Source organism: Doryrhamphus excisus, linkage group LG15 (assembly GCF_037039965.1).
Source record: "Doryrhamphus excisus strain RoL-2023G ecotype Guam linkage group LG15, RoL_Dexc_Guam_v1.1, whole genome shotgun sequence".
In the NCBI taxonomy this organism is placed as follows: Eukaryota; Metazoa; Chordata; class Actinopteri; order Syngnathiformes; family Syngnathidae; genus Doryrhamphus; species Doryrhamphus excisus.
The window spans coordinates 9,504,239-9,526,596 of record NC_136371.1 but is presented as its reverse complement, the minus strand read 5'-3'; the positions used below and the strand labels follow the sequence as shown (position 1 = coordinate 9,526,596).

Here is a 22,358-nt window from a genome sequence, read left to right as displayed (position 1 = left end):
TCAGTGACACACACACCTGCGAGTCAAGTGACATGCAGACCTTCCCTGCATGCAAAGCACATTAATAGGACAGCATATGCTTACACCTCCATGTCAACTCGTACCAACACCCTGGCTTTTTACAAGCACTTTCACCAGGCAGATACTTTTTCTTCTTTTACCAAAAGCACTCTTTGTGTTTACGTTCAGTAGATTTAAGATCACTTATGGAGAAAAGTGTCAGATTCTTGCATTCTCCAGATTCTTACGCTAGCTGAGTGCCACTGACACTGAGCAGGCCTGCCTCCATACTCGCAATCATGGCAGCCCGTCTAATCACGCCATCTTATGTCAACAACAGGTGCACATGCAGGTGCTCCCCTCGCTTACTTACTATTAGCAATCTATCGGCACTACATGAATAGGTAAGGAAAAAAAAACAAAGTTGTCGTGTTGCTGCTGGATGTTCAGCGTATCCGAGTGATACTGTAAGTTTGTTTTCGACCAGTCTTCATTTCCATGTTCCACAAGTTCTCCATTTCATCTCCAAATGTTTCTGCACATTCATACACTATGGTAGTGTCTCATACACTACCATATTTGTTTACCTGAGCGACATCACTTTTGGAAATGAGGCTGAACTGCGAGAGCTGCTACTACTACTGCTACTATTACAAATTTCCCCACTGAGGGACGAATAAAGACATATCTTATCTTAATCTTACTACCACTACTATTACTACTACTACTACTACTACTAATTTCATCAACCAAGAAAGGAACAAACATTAACTCATGTTGCAACCATGAAACCACTTCAAAAATATTCATGGTGTGAAAGATAAAGCTAATTCTGTGTTGATATCTAAACATCATTTGGTGTCCAGTCATCATGAGTGTTATCACTGACATCAAGGTTTTGGGTACACACACGCAGTTCAATTGCAAATGTGAAAATTGTAAATAGTTCATGGTGTTATGTTTATGTTTACATATGTTTATGTTGTGGCATCGTCGTTTAGACATTTTGGCCAAATATATATATAGCTACATTTGTGTCAATAATAAATATATATGCAAGCAACGGCTCCTTTCAGTTTCGCTTGTGTCGACAAGCGCTGGTTCAGACGTCAGGCATCCAATCGGAAGGGTGTCGAGATAAGCGTGTTCCACTGTGGAGCCACGCTGACAGAAGAAAATCACTAGCATTACTGTTAACGACAGAAACAGATGGATTTCCTTTCCCCGAGTGCATAAACGCTCAGTTGCTGCTGCAACTCGTGTCAAGTTTCCTCAAGGCTTGACAGTTCAAATAAAGTTCGCCATCCTATTCTGCTCTGTTGCATTCGGGGGCCGAGAGAAGTTGTTGGATTTGTTGCATCTCCAGTGAAGAGATTGCTGTCCGTACACATTTGGGCACTGAATATCACAGCGACTTGTTACATGACAGTCTGCGTATTGCTTATTGAGCTCACAGGGAGCACCGAGACCTCAAAGTGTACACCTTATGGTTTATTCATAATGCCATGATTTCATTTCCCACATACACAGCATGAGAGGACTGGGGCGAGGGACGTTCAAATGCAGGTGGGAGGATTTTTCAAATCACAGAAAAATGTGGAGAACAGAGAGAGGGGAGTTATTGTAAACAGGTACTGCTTGGAAGTCTCCGTCATGTGGCCCTTTTTCTACCGCCGACTGCGAGTTCAGCACTTAAGAAAAGGGTCGCGGCATCTCATAGGAAATCTATAATCCGCACATTGCTTCATTATTTAACTGTTAACGCTGACCACAAAAGTACTGAGCTCTACGGGAGCTGGGAAATGAAATACATTTCAGAGACAATAACCGAGTTGAATGATTTGAAATGTGAGAGCCAAGATTAGGTTTAAGATGGATGACAAACAAAGCACGTCATCCGTACGGCAATGGGGAGAAAACTAGAAGGTAATGCCGTTACCAGATGGAGAAATAAATCAGTTTCTCTTAAGAGAGGTCGCCTTCACTTTGAGGGCAGCTGAGTCATCAGTTCTACTGTTCTGTGCAGCTGGCTGTGTCCGGCTCGCCTCATTAAAACCTCAGAGAAGCATCTTTCACATTGTGCAGTCTGGTGGACAAACGCAAGTGGCTGGAAGTGTGTGTGCGTAAACGTCCATGAAAAGGTCCACTGAGGGTACTTCAGGGACACTTGGCATGTAGAGAGAGGCTGAGGCGAGTCAAGAGGTTACTCCTTGTTGTGTGCGGAGCGCCAGGAGGCACTTTGACCAGAGTGTGCCGCCATACGCTATGGAAATTTCATTGCATTGAATGCTAGATAAGAGGACGTTCACTGAGACACTTTAGGGCACTTCTGACAGTCTTAGAGATTTCATCCACGTGGAAAAAACACACTAATGCTAAAGCAACACAGGGAGCGTTAGCCTCCAACTACAAGGGGAATCATATGGATTATTGGTATGCCTTCTGCCATTGTTCCCTTGCAACATCATCAGGCTTTAAAAGGCCTAAATATGCCTCACAAACACATTAAAGGCAGTAGGGACTCACCACTTTCTACCGCTTTTTCCTCACGAGGGTCGCGGGGGTGCTGGAGCCTATCCCAACTGTCCTTGGGCGAGAGGCGGGGTACACCCTGGACTGGTCGCCAGCCAATCACAGGGCACATATAGACAAACAACCATTCACACTCACATTCATACCTATGGACAATTTGGAGTGGCCAATTAACCTAGCATGTTTTTAGAATGTGGGAGGAAACCGGAGTACCCGGAGAAAACCCACGCATGCACGGGGAGAACATGCAAACTCCACACAGAGATGGCCTAGGGTGGAATTGAACCCTGGTCTCCTACCTTGTGTGTGATAATGAATTAAGATGCATGAACACGTGGATTTATGAAGCTGTGGTAGAGTCTGGTGCCTTCAATGACTGCTGAACAAAGACATCTCGATGCTATGTGACTATGCTATGTAACATTATTATTGATTATTATTATCAATTATTGTATACTTTACAGTTATTATCACGTATTACACGTCTTTTCCAAACATTCATTCGTAAATCATTGCTGTTTTGTGGTTGAACACGGCCTGTCATTAGTCCAAATAAAATAGCCAAATACTGGAAAATGATGGTTGAGTTTGCTGTTGTCGTTTTGCTGTGCAATGGCAGCTAACAGCAGCCTGTTGTTTTTGCAATCAAACCACAAAATTCATTCATTCATTCATTTTCTACCGCTTATCCTCACAATGGGTCGTGTGGGTGCTGGAGCCTATCCCAGCTGTCTTCGGGCGAGAGGCGGGGTACACCCTGGACTGGTCGCCAGCCAATCACAGGGCACATATAGACAAACAACCATTCACACTCACATTTAAACCACAAAATAAAATATGTAATTGTGAAAGTGTTGAGGTCTGATGTTGGGTCTTGTTCCCTATGAAGCAAAGGAACCTCGTGTCCTTCTGGGTCCTCTGCACATTAATCAGCCAATTATCAGTCTCGCCAGCAACAACAATTCACCATCCTGGCCCGGTGGCCCCCCTAATCCAATCACCTACAGGGAACGGTTCATGGGAGGGGTTGTGATTGGATAACCTGGGGCTGGGTCACCGCGCCCCTGACCCCCTGCTTTGAATTGGTAATGATGCTAATGTCGTCCATATGGTGGCGTGCATGTGGACTACAGAATCAAGCAAAGCTGTACCCCACAGCTAAAGGAGAAGCAGGCAAAAAGGTCAGTAACATTATCACCCTCCTGAGGGCGAGGGGGGCGAGGCTCTCCATGACACCGCTCTCGGAACACACTTTAAATCCTCTCCACTCGACGAGGGTATCTTGACCCAACGCTTTGAGAATGAGCGACGAAACAATAAGGAGCTGATCTGGGTCTGATACTGAAGTACGGGAAAAGCAATACTGTGTCTGCCTTTTATATTTTGGTTTTGAATATGAACGCATCACCCCGCCCAGATGTGCGCGCATTTGCAGATAAAATTGCATCTACAGATTGACATTCACTGTACTTTGCCTCAATTTCATCCCATCCGCTGACTAAGTACCCTCCCTCCACGTACTCCCATCTGTGAGGTGCTTTGCTTGTGAATTATCCAAAAGCACACACACACACACACACACACACACAAAACACACATTTCCCCCCCATCCTTCCAGCTGCAGCCCCGTCCAGCTCTACACAAAGGCAGCCTAAATGTATGCTAATGAGAGCCAGGCCAATGGCGGAGCCGCACTCATTTTGAGAGGAAATGGCTTTCAATAATGGCTGCCCCCCCGGGGGATTTTGTACAAAGTTCAGCTTCCACTTTGAAAAACACATTCGATTGACTGCAGTGCCTGCTTGCTCTCCGCCTCCTCCTGCTGTTTCTTTCACCTTGATGAAGAAAGAAAATGAAGGAACATTTTCAGAATATGTTGAGGTCTCCTCCTCCTCTACGTTTAGGCTGCCACGCTTTTCGAATATTCTAACTCTTTCTTATGCCTTTTGTTGCACTTCTTGAGGCAAATGACATCTGTACATGTGTATCAAACTCGGCCTTCGGAATGTGGAATTATCTCATTTCAATCCCAGCAATTATTCAACAGGCGTCCCTCTCGTCACAGCCCATTTTTGATGATTTTCCAAGGCACACAGAATATTGTGTTCTTGGGCTATGTCGACATGGTATACACCAAAGGAAAGATTAGACTCTCACCTTTCATGAGGTTTCTACTTTTTTCCTTTCCTTAGTAATCAGTAGTAGAATATCGGTAAGTTTCAGCAAGATATCAGTTCTCAACAAAAAAGGCTTTTTGTGAAAAGATGCATTTCAAGCATAACATCCCTTTTGACACAAATTTAGCCAAAATGTCTAAACAACAATGTCACAACATAAACAACACAATCTTAATGGTTGTTTTACATGAAAAGAACCATTTCTTTTATAAATATAACATGAACTATTTACAATTTTCACATTTGAAACGGAATTGTGTGTGCATGCGTTTGGTCAAGTATGCAGGCGTGTGCATGTGTTAAAATTTCCCTTCCTACTTCCTGGTTGCTGTGGAGTATTGGGTAATGGGAAAAATGCAAACCATTCTCGTATGAAATGTATTTCTGCCTCCTTGTGGCCATTTTATTCTGCTTAAATCACCAAACATGCTCTCTCCTATTGTTGAGTTGCATCAACACCATCATCATCATCATTTGCAAAATTTGCAAATAATCTTTGGTTGGTTTGAATTTTCTCATTCAAAATAGAAATGCTCTTATAAGTCACATTGTCATTCCCAAAACAATGCTGCAACTTATTATTATAATACCCAAATTCAGATGATTTAAAAATATCGCCAGCAGTAGTTCAGTTCTAATTAAACTATCAAGTTTGATTTGAAGTCCCTTTTCTGCTCCATTATGTTCCCTCTTGGTCCTCTGAGTTGGTGTCTGCCCTCCCTGCTGCCGGTTAGATCAGGCGGCCCAATAAGCCGTGAAATGACTTTCTCCCCTCATCTCCCTGCCGGTGTCCCTTCTACATTCATCCTGCGTCCTCGCATCACTCTGCCGCGTGGCGCTAATGTGAAGCCTTCTATGGAGAACTGACGAGCCGCGTGTGTTTACCTTCCTAATTTGACAGGAGAACAGCTAAACAAACACGAGGAGTGAGTGCAGTAGTGGTAGTAAAGCCACATGAGAGGCCGCGCATGCTTGACAAGAGCCGAGCGTCCTCGGGCTGCTTCTCCGCGTGAGCCTCCTGCCGGTGCCGTGATCTCTGGAGACCTGATCAGTCCTATTCCTGGGATGAGTAGACACTCCCAAGGCAAACACTCCAGATTTAATTATAAGCACCAAAGAGGATTAGCCTGGGTCTTGTATGTCTGTGTGTGTATGTGTGTCTATGCTCATATGAGTGTGGGGGGAAAGGGGCTGCAAAGACAGGAAATAAGCCCCTTTCCTCCACTCCACTCAGGAACAGAATACTAGTTCTTACCTATTGGGTGCGGGCTGCGGCCTGGCCACTTCTTCATACAAGTGAAAATGCCCTGATTCAGCGCCTCTCGGTGCCACCTGCAAAGAGGAAGAGGTCAGAGTTCAGAGCTGAAACAATCAGCAGGACTGTACGAGAATGAAAAAGGTGGATTTGGTGAGAGTCTGGCTAAAATGTGCTGATAAAGCAATTTATTCTTACAGTTTGAGTTACTATGGTAACAAACAAACGCCCAGTCCCCACAGAAGCATAATGGCCCCTCTAGTTTGTTTGTCATCGTCCATGAACCAGGAAGTAGCCTGCCAACATTTCAGCCTTGGCCGAGTCCCGTGCTCTTAAGTCACATTCAAGCTCTACCAGATAGAAATACACAAACAACACAACTTATGGTGGCCTAAGTCTGTTGCATAGTAAAGCAACATCGCCTTATGCCTGTGAACGTAAAAAAAACAAATGAGTGCCTGTTGATGCAATAAAACATCCAATAAAATCCTAAATCTGGGAAAAAGAAGACGCCAGGAATGTTGATATGATCATCCAATACTGGCATTAAAATTATTGTTCTAATACAAAAGTTTGTGCCTAGGCCTGTCACCATAACCACTTTTGCTGGTCAAAAATTGTGCTACAAATTATCGTTGATATATTGTCATGAAAGGTTGGATGTTCACTCTTCGTTCATTCCAGTATAGAACCAATACACACAGACGGATGCAGAGTGAACCCTCATGTCATCCAGCCTGTGTGGTAATTTAAATTGACCTGTTTTTTTAACGTTCGATTTATCAATTATCATGACAGGCCCATTTGTGCCACATTGAAACGTGTAACTTTTCAAATTGTATCGTAATACTACCCTGTCTTACTGGTTGATAATAGGACAACATGCTATTTTAGTGGACTGCTGGTCGAGATATTTGTCAATGACTAGTTTGTTGAGATGAAATATTTACAATAAATATCACTTTTACTATAACTTGGATTGCAGTGTGTGTCATTCATTAATTCATTAATTTTCTACCGCTTATCCTCACAAGGGTCATGGGGGTGCTGGAGCCTATCCCAGCTGTCTTCGGGTGAGAGGCGGGGTACACCTTATAGACAAACATAGATATAGACCACATATAGACAAACAACCATTCACACTCACATTCATACCTATGGACAATTTGGAGTTGCCAATTAACCTAGCATGTTTTTGGAATGTGGGAGGAAACCGGAGTACCCGGAGAAAACCCATGCATGCACGGGGAGAACATGCAAACCCCACACAGAGATGGCTGAGGGTTTTTGAACTCTGGTCTCCTAGCTGTGAGGCCTGTTTGCTAACCACTCGACGGCCGTGCAGCCTGCAGTGTGTGTGTCTTATGTGGCAAAAAAAAGTCAAGTGTGAAATGGATCCAGTGGCATCACAGTAAAAGAAGCATAATGGGTTGACACAATTGATATCTGTATCGGTATTGATATCAGTATCGGTATCCAAAATGAAGTGCTGGACAATATCAGTACAGTCGTCCGATCTGGAAGTCTGCAGTTGACTTTGGGTGAAAGGTGGACTACAGACAACCTGGACTGGTGGCCAGTCAATCAGGATGAATCCAGTGTACATACAGTATAGTACATACAGTATAGTACAGTGTAGTGTAGTGCAGTATAGAGACAACCATTCACACAGTCAGTGAGTGGGGACGGAAGCCATGCTGCCTAAAACTGAAGTCAAGTTGAAAAGCAATCTAAGCGGCTTTGTACAGTATGAAATATCTTAGTTTGCATGTGGTCTTACAGTTTCAGTGAAGTCAAACAACAAAGCAGGAAGGAATGGAATGCCCCACATGTGGTAACGCAAACACATGTAACCACAAGTAAGCATCGCGCCTTCATGATGAACATGTGTGTATGATTCATACAAACACTGGCTTCATGAAAAGGAAAAATGTATGCAGGGTAGGGCGGAGGGGGTACACACCCTCCCACCCAGCCAAGTGGCTAAAAAAAACCCACCAGGCATAAAAGCGGAACTGCTATTTTGGCACACAACTGAGTTTTGACACCGACTTGAAGAAGACCGGCAAAGCGAGGGCTACAATGTGGGCGAAGTCGCCGCCTCAACAGATCAACCGGAGTCGTTCCCAGTGCAACAGAAGGGCAACAAAGCAGAGGAAATGAGTGGATAACGTTTCAACAGAGAACGTAGGAAGTGTGGTAAGAACAATGCAAATCATGTCAGGCCTTCAAAGTAACCAGCATTTGATGAGTCGGGCAGTACCACCCTTAAGAAGACACAAAAAGGGGGGAATAAATAAATGTGGACAAGATGAAGGTAAAAACAAGACAATGAGTGATGCAGGGGGGCCGGGGTGGAAGGGCTCTGGTTTTTTGGTGCATACACTTCTAATTATCTGCAATCCAAGTCCTGGGCTGAATTTTCCGATCCAAACAAGTGCTGTTTACTCAAAAGGACAGTTCATTCGTCAAACCTGCCACGCTGTTGTATAACACCACCCCGCATGACGCTCCCATGCACACCGGCAGACATTTACAAGATCGCTGACAAGCATAAACAAGCAAGCGCAGGTCATTGGGTAACACACATGTCACACGAGGGTGTCACACAAACAAACACAGCACAATGAGCCCCAAGGACTGCACACGGGGCTGCTTTATGACGCTATTCTGCAAGCACATATAAAGTCATTGGGAACGCCAGCGTACATCAGCACATATCATTAGCATGTCTGAGTGCTGCGGGGAGCGCTAATGTTTCTTGATGGGGAACACCAGAGTCACCGCCCGGCCGAGGCAGCCGCTCGCTTCACTTCAAAGGCTTTTGTGCCTCACGCGTGCACACGTTGGAATATTATGTCTTAGCAGGTGGACTTAATGGGAGGCTAGAATGTGAACAGTCCATCTTGCCGTGGCAGTTTTGTGCACATTATGCAAAGAGATGCATAATGTCAGGTAAAGGGAACATTAGTCGCAGCAACACACTGGGACTCAGGTGGAAGACCGTCTGTGTGGGAGAGAGGATGTCTGATGTGTGTGTGTGTGTGTGTGTGTGTTGAACAAAGTGCAATACGTCTTCTCAGTTTGATATGCAGGAGAAAGAAAAGAGGCCAAAGGGGAAATGGAACATGATGGTGAGGAAGTAGGAGGGGAGGGGGTGTTTAGACAAAATGAGTAAAATTCGTTGTATTATATTGATTGTATTACCATAATGGCCTGGAGGCAGGGTCTCAGTGATCCCTTTTAAATCACACACATACACGAATGGATGCTGTTCAGGCAGAAACCCATTTCTTCAAATCTTCCCGTGGCAGAAAATGAGCCTTTAAACAACTTATAATGAAAATATAATGGTTTTTGTACGCCCCTCTTTTTCCAATGAAAATTGTTGCCAAAAATTTGTCTTGCTTTTCATACACTCTATCCGTTATTGTATGGCCAAACAAAACATCCACACATGGGTGACTCAGTCCCTGTGGCGAATGCATAATGGGTCTTTTTGAGTCAGGACACTATAGGCAGATTACCAGGGAATACTTTAATCATCTTAACTATTGAATGTATCTGTATCAGTCTCCTTCCCTCCTCCTAATGGTAGCAGTGTGCATAGATTGCTGATGTGGCATTCAGGAACAGACAATAATCATTCGTTTACAGTAACTATTTGATTCCAGACACAACCATAATAAGTACATTTTCCCAAAATTATTTCTAAAAAGAAAACCTGTTTACAACCTTCTCAAATTAGAGCCCTCTAGATCAGTCGTCCCCAACCGCCGGTATCGGTCCGTGGCGCATTTGCTACCGGGCCGCACAGAAATAATAAATAATTTATTAACAGCACATTGTCTCCCATCACACCTACATGGGACCATCTTGTCTCAACGAAACAAGCTCAGGCCTCCCACTGATTCAGCGGGTGAGTTATATTTTCCCTGCACTTAACCAGGGCTCGACAATAACGATGTACCGATGGCCCGGGGCAAGTTAAAACAAAATTCGGGCAAGTAAATCCAATCAGTGATATTCCCGTCGGGCAAGAGCACTTTGGCATGTCATACTGCCAAGAGATTTTTTAAAAGCGGTTCTTGTTGGGTGTTGGTAAAACACGGATCATGCAAACCAATCCTTGCAAATCTTGAAATGGACCAATCAGAATCATTTATTTAGACCACGGTCCGTAATCCACAGTCCGCGTTTTACCCACACCCGTTCTTGTTTGCGATCAACCAATCAGCGATCCTTTGACTAGGAAAACATATATAATGGCGTCCCTGCCAACATGGTCTAATTCTTCAACAAAGGAAGAAGGAAGGAAAACACCAAAAAGTGATGAACCAGTGCCTCCTAAACAAGTATTTTATTAGCGGCAGCAAATCAAATGATGGCACAGGTGAGTGAATCACATTGCTGTGACAATTTGAAGTGGTCACAATGAAACACCACGATTAGATCCAATACCAAGTGCTGATTTTGCACAAGCTACAAAATCTAGCGCTTCCATTTCTCTGTGGATTTTTCTCACCTTTGCTTCACAAATTAATGTTTGACCATTGAGCATTTTTTTCTGGATTAAAAATACTTTACTAGTACACAAATGTGTCTATTCAATAATGTTTCATTGTGGTGCACAGCTTATAAAAGGCAAAGTGCCTAGACGTCTCTTGACAATCCAGATTTGCATGCAACTTCATGATCTATGTAGGGAAAACAACCACAAGAAATGATAATCATTTCATCTTTATTTGAGATTCTCATGTGATGCCACAAAAATTATATGATATCATTATGGCAGTCTTTTCATTTTACATGGGGCAAGTTTGGGCAAGTAGTTCTCACCTTAAGGATTCCCAATGGGCAAGTCATTTTTGTTTTTAATGTAGAGCCCTGTTAACATTTATTTTTAGCCCCGGCGTGTTATTTTATATTTGCTGTATTTTTCTGCCACACATTGCCGATCTGTGAAAAAAAAAAGACCCAAATCACACTAGTTTGTGGTGCAAAAAAGGTTGGGGACCCCTGCTCTAGATATGAACTAGCACCCCTATAGTCACCTTTACACTTGTATTACCCGATGTAGTAGACATAAGAGGAAAACAAATAAGATTGAGGTTCATGTGTGCTACGTACTGATGATAAAGCAGAGCAGAAAAACCTAGTACCCATGCTTACGGTTACGTTATGCACCGGTGTGTGTGACCTCATGAGCAATACAAAGCAGAATCTTCCCATCAGCCTTCAATACCGCACAATCTCTTCCTTGTAAAGTATGTAATTGTGTTTGGCTGAATGAGCACCCAGTTACTCTTTTCCATTTTCCCCCAAATTAGAGAGCTCTCCTTTGACGCTGCCAGATGAGACACACACTTACGCACGCACACAGACACACACTGGGGTGTCACAGCTGTCACATTCATCACAAAGTATTGCCGGAGCTCAGGAAATGAATTTCTTGGAGCACATACAGGCTTTGATGCAATGTTGTGATGCTCACGTATACAACAAGCCTCCGATGAGAGTCCAAAAGCTTTTTCATTCTGCCACTGAGACGCACAGACTGGTCTCCTCCAAGCAGCTTTCCTTCGCCTTCTCTTTTTAAACGGTATAATTAGCATCCTGTATTGCCTTCTATAGTTGTTTTATACCCTTCTATCTCTCCTCAGCCTCCACCCGCCCGTCATCCATCTCGGATGCTAATTAAGCATGTGTCACATTGTGCAGACTATCATCATGCCATCTCTTGTTCCGCAACCCAATGCTGCGGCGGCCTTCCATGTGGCAAAGGCGCTTTTTTCCTCTTCACTAGTCCGCCACACCACAAAGAAACCAAGACTGACAACCTGGCATAACTTTGTTCACTGGCAGCATTCGCTTTAAACAACACGGTGAGCATTATAGTTTGACTTATGCAAATACCAGGATGGCGAGACAGAGCCTGAAAGAACTTTGATAACGGAAAATTGCAAAGGTAGCCCCTTGGCATACAGATATGTGTGCGTGTGAGAGAGAGTAAGAGCATGAAAGACACAATAAGCACACCTACAGTAAACACAATGAGCAAGAGGGCTCGTTAGCAGGAGATGGTGTACACACCCACACCCACACAGTCCATTTTGGTATACGTTTATCTGCTACTAATTGTCGTCATTGTTAATTGTTTCTTTTGCCCCGAAGACTTTTGCCCCCCTGTACTGCCTAAGTGTGTTTACATCTAAACAAATACTGGTTTTGTTCTATTTCGTTGGCAATTTCACTACTGTGAAATTCCACATAATCTACAGTCATCCTTCGTTTATCGAGGTCGACCTGCATACGTTTGTAGTTACAGCATAGAACACGTTCATTGAACATTTTGTTTTTCTAAGAATGTTAACCTGAACGCCACATGTTTGTAAATAAATAACAAACTCGTTCAGATGATGTGAGAATCAACGCCACTCTTCCAGGTCCAGTTATTCCAGTTATGACCTGCACTCCTGTTGCAACAGCATCTTATTGTCACTGGCCACATTTTACCAAAACAGGAATTACTCGACCTGCTTCACACTTGTATTACTCACGAAGCAAAACATTTACCACTTCCACATGGAATGGGAGTAGACGTGAGTTAATTTTGTATTTTTTTTGCAAGTAAAACTAGAATTATTCCTTAAGAAATATTTGTGTTAATTTTTTGGGGTGTCTGGAACGGATTCATTGGATTTACATGATTTTGTCTTAATTTCCGTGTGCTTTGGTTTTGGTCAAAACCTCGGTTAAAGCAAATGAATAACGATTGATGCTGTAATTGTTAAACATTAATTCAAGCGGGTGTGACAAAAAAAACAACTTAAAAAAAGCTCTCTGAGGTTAGTAAACTGCATGTCTGACTCTTCTTGTTTTAAAATGTGCAATCAGTTTGCATCCTAAACCTGTTCCATGTGTGTATCATTTTGTGTGTGTGTGTGTGTGTGTGTGTGGCCATGGCAGTGGCCCTGACGTGTTTATTTACTTGAACAGGACCCATGTTGAGCTCCTACCCTCAGCAGGTTTGTTTGCCTTGACCACTGCTTGTCAAAATAACATCCCAAAGCGTATGTGTGTGTGTGAGGATACTCGAGTCCCCTGCTGTCTCTCATTGGTACTAAACAAGTCGGAGGGTCACAAACCCTAAAACACTAACTAACAAAAACATATTTTTCCCTATGAAAGCCAAAGCTATGAAAGTCCTTGTTGACATTACTCATGTGTTAAATGTCACAGCTAGATGTGTCATTATTTGCTGGAGCCGGAGGTAAATGATCTCCCCACCCCAAAAATTGGGAAAGGGGAAAAAAAGGGCCATCAACTTTGACTCGCGGGCAGGTAGAACCTCTTGAATCTGAACACACGTTGCAACACGGCTCTTTGCCCGTGAGGCAGAAGCTCGCCTTTGTTGGCTCGTAAAGGGAAAAGGGAGAGTAGCTGCACAGCATTGGAATGAAGAGACTTAAAACAAAGGCGAGCAGAAAGGAGAGCGTGCTGAGCCTTAGGGAAGCTCTGCAAGGCTGAGAGGATGGCTGAGAGGATTCCGTGGATAGAATAGCTCATTGTGACTTTGCACAGAGGGAAAAGACTCAAAACATGGCTTTGAGTGCGAAAACTGGTGCAGGCTAAGTGGGCAAGGAACCCGACTCTGGAATGAGATGTTCCTCTTCTTCTGCCTCGAGTCTTCCTGTCTGGAGAAAGTGAATGTGGTCTGCTATCCAGCAGCTGGTTCTGGTAACTTGTTCTGGGTTATTCTGGGTTTATAGTGGAAAAACCAACTTGTGGGGTGGCCTGTGTAATTATGCAGCCAGAATAGTTCACAGTCGGTCCGGAGAGCAAGTCGGCCTTTAATTAGCACCGACTTTGAGCGGTGCACCGGGTTAGACGTGTAAGGGAATGAGACTGACATGGTGAAAGGCCACAGTGTGTGTGCTCTGTGATCTCAGAGGGGGGTCCATGGTCTAATGCATCTCTTTCAGTCACTGAATCATGAGATACTCTATTTGTGTATGGGCGTGTGCACAGAAGCTTTCACCATGCATTTGCTTCCTGCACAGAAATGAACTCCTTTACTGTGGCCAAAGCCTGACGTTTGACGGTGACGCTATGTGTGTATTGCCTTTCAATGCATGAGTGTGGAGCGTGTTTGTGGTATGCTACCTCTTAAACATCTGTCATAAAACGCAAGTGGTTTGCGGATGTCGGCCATGAGTGCATTTTGCTCAGAAACTTGCTTGTGAAAATGGAAGCGAACACTAAAGCTAGAAAATGCATTTTTGGCATTGTGCGTGCCAGAATGTAAAATTGTAGGTGCATCCGTCAAATATTATAACACGTCACACTCATACACAAGGCATATGCTCACCCGATTAAAACTAACATTAGCGGACCAGCTGCTTGCTATCACCGGATCACCTTCTTCCACAAATGAATGGGATTGGCCTGCCGACATCCGTTCTCTTCAAGTCATCTTCCAGGGATGTACATTTTTTCCCCACAACTTAAGTAGCTAGAAGTAATTTGGAAAAAGTACATCAGTACCTCTGTTAATGTCCACCCCGGTTAGCACGTTTTTCGGTTAACATCCAAAATGTTTGGTGTGTGTTCGCCGCTTGGTTAGCATGTAATATGGCGGTCGGTTTGTTTACACAGTACCTTGGGCCATGCGCCCCAGACAAAATCTTGCAATACATGGGTAGACTTGGGATGGAATTTGACTTTAACATTATTCTTTTATGTATTTTACATGAATCAAATTTGTCAGCAGCACTATATGTTTTGGGTAACAAATTGCTGTTATACTATTGTTGGTGCCCCCCCCCCCTTAAGGGTGTCCACTAAGGGTAGAATGATGTTAAATGTTAATTGTTCATGTTTCTGCATAGATTTTGTTTTTGATTGCCCTCCAAGCATAATCCCTAGAGGGGGGAGAGAGGTGATTGTAATTATTTTTCCATTATTTTCTGCATGTAAAACTATAATTATTGTCTGTAAAATGCGTAAAATGTGTGAACATTTTTGGACGTCTGTAAAGGATTTATGGATTTCCATTATTTTCGATGCCTTGGTTAGAGTCCCATTTGGTGTGAGTCGGACATTCTGCAACAGATTAATGACATTAACCAAGGCACCACTGTAGTTAATATTATTATCATGGTTAAAAACACAAGGTTTCTCTCTGAGCTGGAAGTAAATCTGCCAAGGAATTCTCTTTTCACATTTTGTTACATCTTTCCATCTCTTTATTCTCAAAATTTGCAGACCCACTGCAGTACCGCAAGAAGCCAGAGGGTGTGAACACATGACAGTCAGAAAGTGACAGCTACCGTCCCCCAGCTGTGCCGCCCATTAGTGACATCATCATCCATTATTTCATCTCGGGAAATGTATTTGATTAGAGTGCACCTTTTGGAAAGGTAAGGGTGCTAACCAAGATTTCACTGTAAATGTATTTTCAACATGGTTTCTTGCCCATGTTGGGTCCAAATTGAGCAAATTTGGTGGAAATCTTCCCTCTATTCGATCCTGGATCATAGTTGAAATTAATGAAAGCCGTGGTGGAGGTCTGCACTCTACTACATGAATTTAAGGGCGTCCTTGGATGCTACTGTATTTGCAGAACATGTTTAATTTGGGAATTCTCCTTCTCCAAGGACACTTGAACGACATTCTGTCACCTGAAACCATCAAGTTGGGCTGTAGTTTCTGTCAATGCCTCCATGCGTCTGTCAGCACTTCCATCCCATCTGCCTCCTCCTCCTCTTGCCAATCCCGCTCCCGTTAGATGTTGTCTTCTCTCATCCTTACCGTATTCTCCCCTCAGGCTCCATTTTCTTCGTATTTGCTTCGGCTTTGCTCTGTTGCTTTGTCATGTTCTCCCGTCCCCTTGTTATTCTCACAAACTTGTCACATGTTCCCTCATCTGCTCTCGCTCCCCTTCCTCGCTTCCCATTGTCAATTTACCGCCACCGCTTCAGCTACTCCCCTTGTCGGCATGAGCAGGCTTTTGGTGGGTCACAGTGCTGGCGGCTTCCCCAGCAGCAGGCTGGCACAGCGGGATCAGTCAACCCGAACATCCACTACACCTGTGCTTCCTGTTGCAGGTTGACAACACGCGGTGTGCTACGCGGAAGTACTTATCAGGTCAAGGTGGAAAGTTGTTGATGCACAGTGGGAGCCGACCCCCCCCCCCCAAAAAACAATACAACATATTGCCACAAAAGGGGGGGAGCAATTTGAAGGTAAGACAGATAATATCTCTGTAATGTTTCTATCGCTCATGTTCAAATATTTTCACACATGAGTAAGTGTATTCGTTGGGACACAAAAACCTATCAGGGGCTTTGCCTGGGGGCACGGATCACGGGTGCCTAAATGTGCGTGCGTGCATCTGTGAGAGAACATACGCCATCGATCACCGTGACAGGCGGGTGCGCGTTTACTTAATGATGTGGGGGTTTAGATATGAAGTGATGGCCGACATGTGAGGGGGGGGGGGGGGGGGAGTGAGAAGGGGTCGTTGGTGGGGGAAGGGGGGCGCTGAGCCTGCGACAGCCCAAGGATGTGACATTAAAATATCATCAAGGTGATGGATGCCCGCACCACTCACAACATGAAAGGGAAATGCCCCCCAAAAAAAAAAAAAAAACAGAAACAGCTGTGCAACAGAACTCAAATCATGACGTTTGGTAATGACTCTGTGGCCCGTGCGTGACACCCGACACCTGTGAGTTCTTGTGACTTCATTAAGGAGTCACGGGTGCTACCGCTGTTTTCTTGTTTGACATCCCTAAAAACATCCTCAGCTTTGTCAATGCAGATCCTGGCAGGCTTCAAACAATAAACACTGACATATCCAGTGTTGACCAGTAGGGGGCAAACACATGAAAGACTTGCAGCAAGTTGCCTTGCTATAAAAATATATTTTTTTTGTGATTAAGTTGTTGCGGGTGGGAAACAACAGTCACACAATGCCACGCATCAGCTGCCTCCAGTTGTAGTTGGGAGGGCAAGGTGAGGAGCGGTGAGGAGCAGATCTCATTACACTATCACATTTTTACGACAGTGTTTATGCAAAGTCACGTGCTGTGATATTTATGATTTTTTTCCAATGCATGAATATACAGTCACGGAAACAGAATGCCACTGTCAATAAAGCCTACTTATTCCCACTTTGTTCGGCAGTCCTCGAACGCACCGTAGTTGGTGTTGGACCGGTGTTTATGCAAAGTCACGTGCTATGATATTTTAGATTTTTTTCAATGCATGAATATACAGTCACGGAAACAGAATGCCACTGTCAATAAAGCCTACTTATTCCCACTTTGTTTGGCAGTCCTCGAACGCACCGTAGTTGCTGTTAGACACGGCAGTCCAAGACGCCTATTCATCTGTTCCATCAATTGTCTACATTTTGATGCGTATCAGTTACCGTGGCACGTAACTCCCATGAAATGAGTGTGGGATTGATAATTATCAATGCATATTGTAACTGTTATGGTCAATATTAAGGTTTTAAATCAACGCTAAAAGGGAATTACCAATATCAAGGTGATAAATCTCATTATGGTGCAATAACAATGAAAGATAGGATTTGGTAAGTTCCTGCTAATCTTCAGGGGGGAACAAAAGATGTCATATTCTTTGCAACTTAATTGGCCATCACAATGTTAAAGAGAGGCTGGATTTTACATAAAGTTAAAGATGATGGTGAGATATTGCCATAATTAGAAGGGTGACCTATTCACAGACACGGGGAACATGGGGGAATGGTCAAATTAGAGGGGGATAGATGGGCAGAGAGTTTGGAGAGGACTGACTGGTTTTAGCTTTATGGCCATGCGCACACCCACACACGTGCTGCCACACACATGTGAGAACTTAAAAGCCAGGGTCAAATACGCTCAGTTCAAACGGGCTCACCACAGTCACACACATTGTGCTTCTGCAGACAGCTAAAAGAATAAACAGGAGACATGAATAGATATTGTAACCAGACTCTTTTGTTTATGTCTCCTTTGCTTAGCTTACTACTTGGGATCACCCAGCTCAGACGAGCAAATGGAGACACACTCACCTTCGCTTTCAAACACACACACACACACACACAAAAAAAAACACTCAGAGTGAGAATGGCGCTCCCGGCCTTGAGCAGAGAGCTCGCAAAACACTTTTAACCATTCAAGGCTGCAGAAATATAAGAGCACATAAAAGAGCAGCACGGCAGCTAAAGGACTGATCCCGCAAGGTCGAAGCGTCGGAATGAATTCCACGCTGGAGTGGTGTGCTGCGACACAACTCTCACGCAGGATAAGATACAAGTATGAGAGCAAAGGATGCAAGAGTTGATTCCATTCATGTGAACTACTAGACGGAAGATACACTGATGAGTCTTGTACAGTCAGTGCAATTATGTACGTGCACACGTTGGTCTAGTCACTGGCATGGTTAGTTTTCTCCATTTTCTCCAAGGTGCTTGTTTAAAAGTTTAATTCACACATCAGCTAGTAGCATATGAATACGCTGCATGCTTTGATTCGAATATAAATGACAATTGAATATCTGGTAGTCGACTTCTGACTTAAACCCTGCTTCAGGGCCAGCATGTGTAAATAACTCACTCTAATTTTCCGTTGTTCCAACATTGGAACTTTGGTTGATGTTATTAATTCCCTCCAGATGGTCCGACTCTAACCAATCATTTATTTCCCATAAGAAATCATATAAATCCAATTCCAGAAAGCCAAAAATGTTAACACGTAACACCAGGGATTCAACGATTCCTCCAATAATTTGAGTACCTTGATTACAAAAAATAATCACATTTCTACCTTGAGGAATCGCTAACGTTACCAATACACTAACTTCATGAAAAAGGAAGCAGATGTTGCCGGAAGACTGTCGCCAAACACAATGTAAAAAAAAACAACAAAAAATGGAGCTGTTGAACACCGTGACTAGTAGTACTCAGTGTAGTAACTTCCTTTTGCTTCATAAATACTCAGCTCCTGCATGTAGGAATAACCAGCAAACACATGACCGTAAAGGAAGTTGAATCGCCACAGTTCTGTTTTATTCTATTTAAGCACCAGCATCACATCTATTTTTTATGGACTCCATTGTTTGAGTTTGTCTTACTCAAGATTACATTCCATCATTTTACCTTTTCATCATTTCCTTTCTTACTTCCAGAACATTTTATGGTTTTTGAGTCCCTATTCCCACAAAGTATGTGTGAGTGTGTGTGTGTGAATGGAAACGGGGTGTTTCATTACCGCGCTCCTCAGGGGACAAACACACTTTTATTTTTTACTGTGGACAACGCTGTCTTTTTATGGGGTGAAAAATAACAATCAGATCAGAGGTTGCACCCGCGCTGGCTGCGCCTTAATTGTATCAGAGTTTGGATAACGACAGCGTGGCGGCGAACTGAAAGGAGGAACACATGCAGCACGGGGATGTATAATGAGTGACGGAGCCCAAGGCTACAAAGAAAGCAGCTGTGTAGTGCATCTGTGAGTGGCTAATGACAACCGGCGAGCACAGATCCATTGCTCTGTAAACAGAGACAACAACAACGAAGGAAACCAGCGCAGCAGGAGCCGGGTTCAGGCTGGACACTAAATCCATCCCATATTTCCCGCCTCCGCTCTGGTTGGATTTGCTTAGTATGACTTTGGAGTGAACAATGAGCTAGATTCCGTGTCTTTCATGTTCATTAGCACGCTCCCAAAAATTATCACTACAGTTGTTTTTCTTATTCTCCCATTCTGTGTGGAAGTGGTACATTTGGGGCTTCTTTGTTCTTTTTCCCCCACTTAGTTTGAAACACTTTCTTTAGTATACAATACATAAAAAAAGCTTGCTATGCTGGCAGCGTCAGTCTCGTGTCTCGGCAGAGATCCAGTAGCTAGCTTTGTGTAAAGAAAACTACCAGTACACAAGAGCGTCTATCGAGCTCTAATAATGGAAAAAAATAATAAACAGGTTTTCTATATTCTTACTACAAACATATTCCGTTTCTTAATGTTGAATCATTGAGTGAATTCACTTACAAATTAATCTCGACAAATGAGTGACGACTGTACTGTACAAAAATCACTATCACAGGAGGACAACGTCACTTCTATTATTTTTATTTCATTTTTTTCCCCTTGGTTATGTTTTCCAAACGTGAGCACGACTCTTTTAATGGCATCTCAAGCAAAATGAAAGCGAAACCTGAAGAGCAGAAATGCCTTTCCTGGTCTAAGCTGCTCAAACGCTGCAATGAAGGCTAAAGATGGCATCCTTGAACATGTATGAAATGCACAGTGATAGTGGTTTTATATAAATAAAATGTAGTATTTTATGTGTTTTGTGAACAGTGAGAGTGACTTAGGTGTCTACCTCAGTATGAGTTCATAAAAATGGAACTTGAATGTAGATGGAAGACACCGTACTGTGTGATTTTCTGCTTTCTTAAGCTTGCTATTGAAATGAAGCCCATTAAAGACCGTTTGATAAATAGCTATTGATTTATATGCAGAGTTCGAGAAGTAGATGCACTGATCCATCAGGCTCGATCAATGAAGACATCTAGCGAAGCCAATGTCATCACAGAACATCAAGAGATTCCATGCTATTATATTGTACAAAGAAAGGAGTCCACTACAATGAAACGGAGAAAATGGAAAAGCAATGAAAGTGAAGAGTAAGTGTGATGGCTGCTGCAGAACTAAACAAAAAAGGGAGGATGGAAATGTCACCCGTCTGTAAGATTTACGATGTGAAGAACTAAATGAAGAGGAGAGAGGGCACCGCCTGGATTCCATATTCCACCTTCTAATGTTAGCAAGTCAGATGAAAATGGAAGGTTGGCATATTTGGAAAAAAACTGGGTGAAATGGGTCAAATTTCATCCAGATGCAGACGATCTCCAGGATCCAAGGGAACACGATTTGAATATTTCAGGTGGTGGTACCATTTAGCGGGATGGGGGGCGGGGGGCGGGGGGGCGTGTGGGATGGTTCTCTGCATGTCTTTTAAACTTGTGTTCTTATGAGATAGGCGATAGGGGTAATAGCTGATATTTTTCTCCCTTAATAATAAAGTTTCATTGAAAAACAAAATTTTGTGCACAGTTGTGTTTTCATTGCTTAATATTTAAATCAGTTTGATGCTCTGAAACATTAAAAAGAACTCGGGAACTGTATTTTCCACTTCAACCATATTTTATAATATTGTTAAAAAAATTTGTGTTCAACAGAAAGTTTTTTGTTTTCAATAAAGATATTTTAAGTTGACCGTTTCTACAGCTGTAATTAAAATACCACAGAACCAAAATATTTGAGATGCCATCAGAACCTAAGGTCAGGCAGGCTATATGACACTCACCCGATGTGGGTCGTGCTCCAGGACTCTACGCCGTCCTGCGTCCAGTTCCTCGTAGGGTGGTGCCGCCCGGACCTGCTGGTATTCCCGCCGCATCCCGTGGGGCCTGTGATCACTGCAGGGGGAAAGACATGCATAAGTGATGATGCATGGGTGGTATTTGGACCGGAGCGGGACACAGGATTCCTGTGGAAGGTGCAGATCTAAGTGATATTGTGAGTTCGCTGTTACTAAAGCAGGGAAATGAAAAGCCTGGAGGAATATGATAGACTCCGCTTCATCTTCCCTCACACCCGTCGGTGTTCTTTGGCTGCACGGTGACAAGCTGGGAGAGAGCATTCAGAGTGACAGGCAGACAGAGAAGATCCACAAAAACCGCCTCTGAGCTCACATCACATTGTGCAGGTGCAAAAGCAAGATGGGGAAAGAGCGGAATTCAGTATGCTTCTTAACGGCAACACAGCAAGGCAGGTCTCATAAACATAAATAGCCTGGGAGCCTTCATTAAACAGTTGCTGCACCTCATGTTGGAATGCTCCAACCTGCAGGCGGTATTGACCGTGACAGAGCAACAGGGAGCAGATAGAGTGGTTCATTAGGAAAGTACATAGCCTACACCTTTGACTCTTTTTATTCATGGCTGGGCTGACTGTGTGTGTGTGTGTGTGGGAAAAGAGGCCAACCGCAGGAATAAATAAAAACTGTAGACAGCGACCCTCTCCTGATTTAATGTGCCTTCCGCTGCAGGGAGAGAAGGCTGAGTCATGCACTCCTCTGTGCCAGTGTGTCCATATGCAAAGAGTCGCCATCATTCAACTCACAAGTGTGTATTTCTGTCTCCGAGATCATCATCAACGCTCTGGGCACAAAATACAACCCTCAATTGCTGCCCCGAGGACAGAGAGACCCATTCTAAAAAGGACCACTGGATAGTGAAGTGGCACCGGGCCTCGCCTGGAGATTTACTTCAGACTTCTCTCAACACAACGCCCATCAATACAAATTTCTGTCTTGTT

At 43.5% G+C, this 22,358-nt stretch overlaps 1 protein-coding gene across 4 annotated transcripts in view; it reads right to left on the bottom strand.

Moving 5' to 3' along the window:
* pard3ba (par-3 family cell polarity regulator beta a) overlaps positions 1-22,358 on the bottom strand; it is a 98,020-nt gene that overhangs the window by 2,653 nt on the left and 73,009 nt on the right. For all 4 annotated transcript variants that reach the window (XM_078796409.1, XM_058050741.2, XM_058050744.2 and 1 more), the window contains 2 exons: positions 21,346-21,457; positions 5,965-6,041 (listed from right to left, as the gene is read on the bottom strand). In XM_078796409.1, the coding sequence (XP_078652535.1) occupies positions 5,965-6,041; positions 21,346-21,457 (189 nt within the window). The remainder of the gene's footprint in view (positions 1-5,964; positions 6,042-21,345; positions 21,458-22,358) is intronic.